Here is an 11025-nt window from a genome sequence, read left to right on the forward strand (position 1 = left end):
TATTTTTAAAAAGAAAAAAATTATTTAAAAATTTTTTAAAAAATAATTAAATTTTTAAAAAATAATTTTCAAAATTGTAAAATAATTTTTTTTTTTTTTTTTTCTAAATTTTTAATCTTTTTTTTTTTTTTGTATTTTTTATATTTTTAAAAAAAATTTAAAAGATTTTAAATTTTTTAAAAATAATTTTAAAATTTTTAAAATATTTTTTTTTTCAAAATTTTAAAATATTTTTTATTTTTTCAAAATTTTCTCTTTTTTTGTATTTTTTAATTATTTTTTGTATTTTTTTGAATTTTTTAAAATTTTATTTTGTCGCGCACTATGATTGGTTCCACGTAACAAAAGTGGCACATAGGACGCGCCACGTCAGCAAAATGTTAACGGCGTCAGCTCGAATTGACGGTTTGTATTATCATGAAACAATTTTGAAACATTTTATATCATCATGTAGCGAAAAAAACTTTTTAAATCATTATGAAACATTTATAAAATATTTTAGACCACCAGTACAATTTACCCTTTTCTTCGCCACGAAGTATAAAAGGCGGGATAAGGCGCCAAATTCCATTTCCCATTCAAACACGTACAGACGTACGCCCAGTCGCTTCTGATCTGCCGGAGGAGCTCTACTCTACCATGCGATCTCGCTTTCTCAACGTCGACTACTTCATCTCCTCCTCCACGCCTTCTTCCGCATCCTTCTTCAACCTCCCTATTCCTCATCTCCGGCCTCCTTCCGATCATCTCTCCACGACGCAGCGCTTCCTCTGGTTCGGTTCTCCGCAAATCATCGACGTTCCCCTCGAAATCGACGATCTAAGGATCGAGGCAGCTCTTTCCAAGCTTCTCGCAGATGTTGTTCCCCGAAAGATCGGCGTTCGAGACGGAAGTTACGGGCCTGCATTGTCTTCGAACGAAGCAGCTCCTGAAAATGGAAACGGCGAGGTACGTGAAGCAATCGCTATGCTTTTTGCTTCCGTTGTTCACAAATGATCGCACTAGTTATTACTTATTAGAATTTTCAAATTGGTCCAGAATATTAGTTTGCATGGTTGTGGATCTGATGGCTTCATCTATGCTGGTTATTGTCGCCGACACCGCTGAACTATCCTCCCGGATTGCGTTTTTGTTTGTATTGTGGTGTTGAAGTTGCTATTGGTCAAATGATCGTAGTTGTGGCTCTCATCGACTCTCTACAGTGAAAATTGGTCGCGATTTAAATTATACAATTGAAAAATTGAAAAGATGATAGTGGCAGCCGCTGCAGGGAGAAACAGAGTTTCTTCATGAAGATGAAGCAGCCACGGAAAGCTACAGGAATTACGAACTCGCAGTTTTGGAAGATCCTCTTTCAAAAGTATGATCTGAATCCTCCTCCAATCCTTTTGCTTTTCCCTGTGGCTATACTTTTATATGCTCTCTGATACCTTCAATTTTGCAACAGTGTGAGAGCGGAGAATGTGTTGTTGATAAGGGTGTGGAATTTGTTGAAATAGTTCAATTCGAAATACCGGAGCTGGACATGCATCTGGTATGGCTAATTGCCTCAGGTACAACTTCGTTTTAATAAATTGTACACCTTTGGCTCATCCTATCTCTGTGTGTTCCTCCGTTATTATCCAGGAAGATCCTCACGTCTCTGAGAAAGAATATATGAGCATTTTCTCAGAATTTTCCCCAATTGGGAATGATCTGGTATCCATCTTGTTCCCTCGCTTTATTTTACTGAGTAGATTGATCTCTACTCTTGTTTTACTGACCTGGAAATTCAATGAACTTGCTATATGTTCTTTTGTTTTAAGTTGGTCTGTTGATCTGCTAGATGGTTTGTTGCAGGATGTACTCAACCAGGGTGTTGAAATACCCTATAATCACGAGACTGAAGAATCACTATATTGTTTTCGGGACATCGGGCTCGAGAATCTCGTGGAGCCAAAGGCTGATCTTGTGGAGGATGATTGCTCTGTTCAGGGCCCATCGCAGTTTCACTTTCCTCTTCTGGAAGTGGATGAAATATGTTTTGGAACTTTGGCATGCATGTCAATGGAAGATGAACTTGCAGCTCTCCTTGAAAAAATCGAAGACCAACTTCTGCCGCAAAATGAAGATTTCTCGGTTACATATGGACATACTTGGACTTTGTTGGAGCGTGCCCTGTTAGAATCCCCATCATATGATTGTCCATCAAACAAGTGCAGTGAAGCTGATTTCGCATCTGTGGAAATATTCTTGGAAATTGATTTCATAAGTATCGGTGATACAATCTGCCCTGAAGTAAATTTAGGCTCTTATCAAAGAATGGAAGATGAGAATCATATTATGTCGTTTAATCCAGTTGTTCTGGAGGAATTGCAGATACTTGATGTGGGTCCAGCTTCATCTTTTGAAGTCTTTAACTCAAGCAAATTTCAAGAACAGGAGTTGTGTGATAAAATGTCGAAGGGGGAACTAAGTTGCAAGAGCTTTGATGAAATGATTGTCAGCCATGAGCTAGCTCTGGTAGATGACATGTTCAAGCCATTGCCTATCCCTATTCTGTCCGACTGCAAAGCAATGAAGTCATTGTATGAACTCAATGAGAAAGCAATTATTGGTTTAAAGCCACAACCACTTTCTGCATCCGATGAGATATATCTGGACTGGCTTCTTCTGGAGGAAGAGAAGCGCAGCTCTGCGATGTGTTCTTCCTTTCGGAGCATGATTGTGGCAATAGATATTCAAAGCATTGACTTTGATTGGAGAACTGCTAGCATTTCAGAGGTTGTGCTTGATTTTCTCCTCTCTGATTATGATTCTGATGGGCTCATTGCTGAGAAATGTGGCAAGACAGCGGAAATTCTTATTTCTGGGGGGTCTATTCTTAGTGGGCATGCACCAGCTGCTTCAAATGATTTTGAAGTTGGACAGGGAAATCCCACAAATCAACCAATGCTTTCTGAAGAAAATCTCAAGAGAGCCTCGTCGGTATTAAACTCTATGTCATCATTCAATGATCTTGATTTTTTCTTGAATCCATCAAAAGCTAGAACCAAGAAGAAAAACCCTCATCCAGCAATGAGTGCTACTGACAAGGTCCAATCCGATAACTCAATGCCAGCATGTGATACCGTGGATTGGCACTTGCCACAGAGGGATTTCATACTTCATCAAGTTCACTTGTCTGATGACCTCATTGCAGTCACAGAGAACTTGAAAAGCAGCTACCTCGGTATACTGGAGAGCAATCTAGAACTGAAAGAAGTGCATAGGTCGTTTCAAGAAGCGGATGAGTATAGCTTGCTCAGTGTATCTAAGCTAGTATTTATGGGATGCATTAAGAATCTGGTCACAAAGAATCCTACATTGCCCAGTGGAGGTGAATTGGTAATGGCTTCTGCCACATTATGTGCAATTAAACAGATAACATGGTACTTGTGCTTTTATGGGATCCATACGGCTTGGTCATATTTAGATAAACTATGTGAAGGCTTTGACTGCTTTGCAACCAAATTGAGAGTGGTTCAGTGCTTTCTCGTGGATACTGATAAGAAGGCTGATGTGGTGAGAATCAGCTCACATCCATCACTATCTGCAGTTAAGGAAATTTTACTTTCAAGCATCTCTGAGAATGGTCTAAAAGCATTACTCGTAGCTGATAAGGTGTTCTGGTCAGCATTGAAGATGCTGCTGACATCCCTGGGCATATCGTCTTGTGAAATGAACGAGTCTACTCAATATCCAATACCAGATAAGTACAACCATGGCGATTTCTCAATTGAGAATATGAGGCTTCCCCAGGTTAAAGCTTGCTTGTTGGCATCCCCCGAGTATGTTCTTACTGATTATAGCCTTTTAATAATCCTCATAATTCTTCAATGATGTTCAGAATTAATGTATGTTTTGAGCTTCGTTTTCTTTTCTTTCTCCGAATAAGTGATCAAGATGCTGTCTTTTACATGTCCTAATATTTGTTTGTTAAGCCAATAACATACTACTTGGGCACTCGTAGATGACTCATGATCTGCATTGCATTTAGTAATTGCTCTTCGAGAAATGTGATTTCACACTGCACGCATTTCAGGAAAGTGCATGGATAAAACCAAGTATTTCAAAAGCTTACATTTACTGAGATATTAATAATACGGCAATAAGATTAATCCTTTAAATGCTCTAAATGCAAACAATAGCTTAATCCATGCTATAGGTAGTGATTTCCCTTATGGAGCAAATAAATAAATTTTTAATCTCCGTGCGAGCAGTTGTGCTATTTATATTACACTTTAGTGCTAGGAGTATCTGTATGGTATCACTACATTGGTTTTATTCTCTGTAGGAACATATCTGCGGATTTTCCTTTTGACAAGTTCGAGATGATTCTGGAGTATGGAGGATCTTGCGGCTCATCGAGGATAACTACTCTTTTGCCAAAGATGTCTGGCATGCCCTGCCTTCACTTCTTAAAGGTTGAAGTCGACAAATCAAGTGCTGCTGGAGCACTTTGTGAAGGCGTGAGTATGGCACAGCACACAGGCATGGGAATGGCAAGTTTCTCTCCCTCATTGCTGAGTGCATCTTCCAAAAAAGAAAAAAAAAAAACATAAAGTATCGTCAGAAATATCTTGGTAGAGATCTCACAGTGGCATATCATAAGAAGTCCATTAATGATAATGTTTACTGTTGGGATCTCATTGCTGACATAGATAAACATATGTAGAAGTTCACCCATGCAACAACAAGCGTTGGGCTCTTATGACGGTTGAATTAAGCCCCAGTTAGATATCGTACATCCCACCATATCAATAAAAGAGCCCCTAGCTAGTTTTATTAAAGCCATGACCACGAGATTATACAGCAAGTTATTTTCTAGCAGCATAGCATGACGCTTTACAGTATTCGTTGCTGACCCACTTACAGAGAGAAAACATGTCTTGTAAAACACTACTCGACATAAAATTTTCTAGTTAAACAATCCTGGATTATTTTGGATATAGCTACTTTACTCGGCTATCTTGCCTTAACAATATTTTAGTAGGTGATTAACCCCAGCTGTTTTAGGTAGGACAAGCTCAATGTGTTAAATACATTGAAGAGTATATAGATCTCTCGAAGTTAGAAGCATTGCTGAATTTTGTACCTCTTGGAGACGAAGTGGGAAACAGCGAAAGAGAAGAATTCTGTGCCGTACCTTCTGTATCCTGCGAGCCATTTTCTGCAGAAGCCAGGGACATTCAGAGTGGCATTACGTCTTTCCCTGAGTTAGTAATTATAATGAACACTCAGTGTTCTGAAAAAGAAATGATAGTGTCCAGAAGAAGTACATACCAAAAGATTCTGGCTCTTGAGAAAAAGGGAGCCCAAGTTATTGAACGGGACTCTAACCTGCCTGCTGATATCATAATAAGTCCTGCAGCTTGCCTCGTGTGGTACGCGAGCAATAATATGTTGAAGAAAGCAAGCGGTTCACTTGAAGCTTCTTCAATGCTACCCTGTCATGTTGAGAATATTGCAACCAACGTTTTGAGTTTCCTGAGTTTCAGTTTCAGCTGCTGCATTCTGGTAATTCGCACTCCACTCGTTGCAACTGTAGATTTTTTCCCTTCTAAAACCTGTTTTATTGACTGTAATGCATTCAGAAGCTGGAGCTGAATCATCCTTTCTGAAATTTACCTATTGGAGAACTAATTAGCATAGCAGTTAGAATTACACCTTTCCTGGATTCCTTGACAAGCCAGAATGTCCCCATACTCTAGGCGCTTTACGTATACACATGATAGAATCAACACCTTTTTTTTCTCCCATTTAACATCATTTCGAAGAATCTACTTTGTCTTTGATTAGACAATCTGGGAACAATATGTTATGTGTTACTTTGCAGAAATCAGATAACAGTATCCTAAGCTGCATGATTGATGACATATTCTGCATTAGCTGTATTAGATTACTTGCTTGAATTGTCGTCCTATGACCACAGGGAACTCTTTTGCTTTATACTCTTTTCATGCGCTGACTTTTCAAATCTAGCAGATTTTTGAGGGAGAAACTAGCTTCCTTGCGACCATGATGGAATCATCTGATGGACTTTATGCGGTGGCAGCTAGTCTAGGAATTGATTTACAGCTCTTTTGCTCCGATTCAGCAGAACTCACTGATGAAATCATTTTGAGCTGCATTGACGTTGGCACCAGGTTCATCAAGGGTCTTTTTCCTAAACTTCCTGAATCTGAGACTTCTGCAGAATCGTTCCTAAGCAAATTTCCTTCCATTAATCCCCTGACAGCTCACGCTATTGTTTCTAATGGAGGCATACTTGCTGATTTTCTTGAATGGTCTAATGAGAGCAGGATAAATGCAGTCCAAAAGTATCATGTTCCCAATGAAAGCATTTCTTTATTCAGTGCCTTATGCCGATGTGGGGAGCGAGAGGATTCTCAGTCTGTAATGACTGATAGCTCTTCTTCAGTGTCTTCGGCTCCCAATTCAAGAAATTGCCGTGGCAATCTTGGTTCAGAAAATAAGAGATGCAAGTATATGAGGAACCCTCATAATAGTGACGTGCCTGTGGATAATTCCCTGCAATTCGAGCCTGCAAAACAATCTATTGACAGTGGTCTCAAATTTCCTGAGCTTTCCAAGTATAATTCTTGGGAATTCCCTGATCCAAAAGGGTGTGAATCATCTTTACAGGATTTACATGGTGCGCAAAAGGGACTTGATCCTAGGGTGACTGGATATCCTTCTAGAGTTGCTATATCTCATGATTTTGATCTCCCAAAAGATGCTCCTGTCTGGAATGTTGACTCTGTTCATCCTGACCTGAGATCTAATGAAGCTACAATAAGTGGTTTGGATTGGCTTAGTTCTAGGAATTCTGAGGTGATGACAGAGGAAGTTAGAGGTGAAGGCATTGACCTTGTTGATCCTGCAGTTTTCAATCCTGTTGACTTCTCTTTTTTGGTACAAGACATGGATTATGATCCCATCAAGGAAGAGGATTATCCCTTTTGTCGGGGCAAAGGTCGAAGTTTCCCTACAGTTGCTGAGATCGAGTCTAGTTCATACTGCCCTGGTCCTGTGAAACATCAAAGCTATTCTTCAAGAGGAGAGATTCATGAATTCCACAATCAGGAGCAAAACAATGAGAGATTGCATCTGAACTATCAGAGGACACACTCAGATGCAGATTTTGAGAGGACATCTTCTAGAAGCTTGCCAAGTATGACATTGCAAGGGGGAAGATCAAATTTCAGGGGAACACCCCTTAGAAACGCCCTTCATTCATCCCATCTGCTGAGAAGTTCACCATGGACTGTGGAATTTCTGAACAGAATTAGGGAAAAGAGCAAGATGCGTCAGCAGAGCCTTCCACCTGAGACATCCCCTTGTCCCAGCATCAGAAGGAATACACCGAATCGAGCCAAGAGAAGAAGCCCATCCATCCTAGAATTTTTCAAGTACCAAGGAGGCAGCACTGACAGGAAAATACCTGAACAGAAGAGGCAGAAGACATCTTCTCAGTCTCTGTGTTCATTCAAGAATGAGAAAGCAATGTCAGTTGCCCAGTCATGCACACCTGCTGATAAAAGAGCGAGACGGGTTTGTCTAAGTTCCCTTTTCAATCTATGTTGTCTAGGTTGAAGTTTATTTTCTCATGTCCAATTTTCTGCAGACGCTTTCTTATGCAATGAACGAAATTGGTAGTCAGACTAGGCTGGTCTGGAGGGAAAGGAACACTCATAATCGAGTGTGAAGCTTCTGTAAGTATTTTGGATTCCTATGCTAATTTCTATGATATCTTATGAAGTGAGTGTGACCTTAATTTCTTTATGCCATGATAAGATGTTTTGCAACTGCAGATGGTATGGGCTGTCAATTGTTCGGCTTTCCTCATTTTCTTATTTTCCCTGCTATTTTAGAAATGCCCATATCTTTATATGCAGGAATGGTTGTCCAGAACTACGGGACGAAGTAAACTGAAAACGAGAAAAAAGAAATCTCAGTTGTTCGCATCAAGTGTTCATGTGACTTGGGTTTCAGGTAAGGCTTAGGATGCATCTTAGTCTTGTTCAAGTTGGTAGAACCACTTCCACAAGCTAGGTTGAATTTGCGAAGAATAGCTTTATGTTTCCCTTTACTGATACCCATGAATTGTATACATCTCCGGCTGAGTTCATCTGAAAGCCTGAACAACTACAAATGCTTCTCGGACCCGACATTATTATGGTATTTAAGGAATATCATGGCGGTTCTGAGGTTCAATCTAAATTCAGAAAATTTATAAAGCTCGGCATAACTGCTTGCTTGGGATGGATGGATTCTTTGCAGTAGCATTTGAGACAAAGATAACTGGATCATGATGTTCATAGCATACGTACACAATATTGGGGGATTGGAGTTTTCAAATTTTAACTAAGAATTCTTCAAACAGCAATTCTTAACTTCAAATTCAAGATTTTATTGAAATTATGCTCCAATAAAAAATTAATTATGAAGCACTGCCCATCCGCAATTTTAAAGAAATTAATATTCTCTTTGCTCTAAAAGCACTATCTCAAACTTTTGCTACCTTCTATTTCCAAGTTTGCCTTTCTCATTCCACCAATGTTTCCTTAAAGACACCAAAGGCATAACTTCATCTGCAAGTTCCTTCTTGCATCCCTTTCTTTTGATGCCTTATAAAGGCCTTTGTTTCTCACGTCAATCAACCCAATCCTATTAGTCCTAACACCCAGCTCTATTTTTAGTTCTCATCGGGAGAATATCCGGTCCAGGGGATGGTTAAGCTAACTATTGTTGGGAGGGTAAGAGATGGATTGCCTCTTGCACAAGGACATCGATACATGAACGAAGATAATGACAATTTTGCAACATACAAGAAACGAGGAGAATTCATACTTGCAGAAATATCAAGGGGAGCCTTGGCATCTCTGAGAATGACCATTCAGCTCGGAAATAATCATTACTTCCAGTACCGCTTTCTCTTTTCCCTAAATTTCTTTTACTGCTGGATTAGGTGTTATGATCCATATGGTGCCTGTCCAGATCTTTATGGTCTCAAAAAGATGCAATATACATCAGATTAAATATATCAATCTCCAATTTTCTTCCTTAATCATTTTATAGTGTGAATTATTACATAAAACGGCTGTGATACCTGAAATTTGTCTTCTTGCCGATTTTATAGTTAAGACAGTAAAAAAGCCTTTTATGGAATAGATGCCCCCTAAATTGTTAGAAATAGCTTGGCAGGGACATTTATCTGATTCATGTTTGTTATACCTCTGGTTATTCAGCTGTTTAGCTGAGGAGGGCACTTGCTTTATTGTATTGTGTGATTCCTCCTATCCAAGAAAACTAGCTTTCAGTTATCTACATGATTTGCAAGTGGAGTTTCAGAAGTTTGACGAGACATTCATAGAGAACATTAAAAGGCAATACAGCTTTATTAAATTGGGTAACTGTAATAATTTTATGAGCTTTTTTCTTCTTGATACCGCTTTATCGTAAATGTGTTATTGGTAATATTATCTTTGACAGAAGAGCATGTCTTAGAAAATGTTTTTGTAACTCGATCAGAGCATCTTCATTTGAATAACAGAGCCTGTTAAGGCCTCTTTAGTTTCTAGGCTCAAGTTGAATCTTCTCATGGCTGCACCTCAGATAGTATAATAGGGATATTGAAGAGGCAGTACATAGATACAAGGACACAGGCTAATCTGTCGAGGCTTAACGCGAGTCGTCAAAAAGACCTCGATGTAATTACAGAACACGTCTGAAGTTGCTGAAAGGAGGAGGGAATCAGGTATACATTTTTTTCTTTTTTGTAAATATATAGATTTGACAAAACATTATCCAGTGATTATATTTGTCCTTTATGAAGCAGTGTCAGACATTAAGAACTGTTCTTAATATACTTTTGCAGAGAGATTAGAAAGAATGCTGGCAGCAACAAGAGTTGTTTCAGCAGTTTGGGGCTCCCCGCTTCTTGAGGTATGGTACCTATGTTTTCAACAAAATCATTTTGCATTGTACTGTTTGTTAGGGAGAAAGCATCTCAATTTGCTAAAGAATTCGAGAAGTGCATAGTTCACCTCTGCCATATTTAGAACATATAAGATTAGATTCTTCCAACTTGATAAAAGGAGCCATTTGCCATAGTTACATGCATGTTAAGATTTTCATTTCTTAAGCAGGTAATTGCATTGAAATGGACACCTATTACACTTAGCATTGGTGTTGCTGCTGTTGTTTTCTGGGCGAGCTTAGTTCTCACGGACAGCCTTGTCATTTGAAGCCCATGAAACCAAACTGCCCCTGTAAATATATTAGTAATCTTCTGTGTAAATGCCTTAATTGATTCACATGATAGACCGTTTGCGTGGGTGAATTTGACTTGTAAACCTGGTAAAATGACTGAGCGAGTAAGTCCTGCATATGAAAGAGTAACTTCGACGGTAACTGCTTATCCATAGACCACCTACTCGAAAATTCTATAGCAAACCTGCACGTCTTGGCTATGTCCTCGAGTTAGAACTGTGATTCATGTCTCTCCAAATTTCAATTGCAATTCGCCAAGCCAAGCATTTCGTCAGAGCATGAACATCCCCAACTAGAAGTTGTTTTTTGTGTAGTTAAATGAGTCTAATTCAACGAAGCAGGTGGGTGGGGCAAACTTCATTTTTGAGACGTCTCCTGATCTTCACTGTCCAACTCAGTCAAGAAATTTCCCCTTCTATTTTATCACAGAGTCAATAAGAGAAGTCTTTTCCCGATTACTATTCTCTTTATTTAGGTACCCAAGCAGGACTTTTATATCCATCCTTCGTTCACATCTGTAGATCAAATTCAAAATCTTATTCACATATAGAATAGTAGTCTTGAAAACTGATTTGCCCTCAAACTCAAACTCTAGACTTTCACCGATCAAGGTCTCAGATCATCTCCCAAAAAAAAAAAAAAGGAACAACACCGCCACGAAGAAAACTACAGAAGACAATTAACAGTATTAGTTTAGGGGGCGGCAATCACTTTATGTAATAACTAGTT

At 39.0% G+C, this 11025-nt stretch overlaps 2 protein-coding genes across 4 annotated transcripts; both read left to right on the forward strand.

The window, feature by feature from the left end:
• The first annotated feature begins 485 nt into the window (after nt 1-485).
• Nucleotides 486-10366, forward strand: LOC116197112 (protein SHORTAGE IN CHIASMATA 1). Of its 3 annotated transcripts, XM_031527137.1 has the most exons (12): nt 486-948; nt 1262-1360; nt 1448-1534; nt 1627-1698; nt 1840-3809; nt 4316-4523; nt 5038-5538; nt 6007-7575; nt 7649-7736; nt 7920-8016; nt 8724-9781; nt 9902-10366. In XM_031527137.1, exons 1-9 carry the CDS (start codon nt 640-642, stop codon nt 7727-7729), a joined length of 4896 nt encoding a protein of 1631 aa, XP_031382997.1. In that variant the 5' UTR covers nt 486-639; the 3' UTR covers nt 7730-7736; nt 7920-8016; nt 8724-9781; nt 9902-10366. The 3 variants fall into 3 exon arrangements, with proteins under 3 accessions (XP_031382997.1, XP_031382998.1, XP_031382999.1); XM_031527138.1 differs by having other exon boundaries at nt 1271-1360; nt 7920-9781; XM_031527139.1 differs by having other exon boundaries at nt 812-948; nt 1039-1360; nt 7920-9781.
• Nucleotides 8724-10938, forward strand: LOC116194052 (25.3 kDa vesicle transport protein). The gene is given in 6 exon segments (XM_031522771.1): nt 8724-8947; nt 9273-9433; nt 9640-9742; nt 9744-9781; nt 9902-9969; nt 10122-10938. Coding segments are annotated over 6 exon segments (714 nt in total). The 5' UTR covers nt 8724-8753; the 3' UTR covers nt 10272-10938.
• The last annotated feature ends 87 nt before the right edge of the window (nt 10939-11025 follow it).

The sequence above is a fragment of the Punica granatum genome, chromosome 2, assembly GCF_007655135.1.
Source record: "Punica granatum isolate Tunisia-2019 chromosome 2, ASM765513v2, whole genome shotgun sequence".
Classification (NCBI taxonomy): Eukaryota; Viridiplantae; Streptophyta; class Magnoliopsida; order Myrtales; family Lythraceae; genus Punica; species Punica granatum.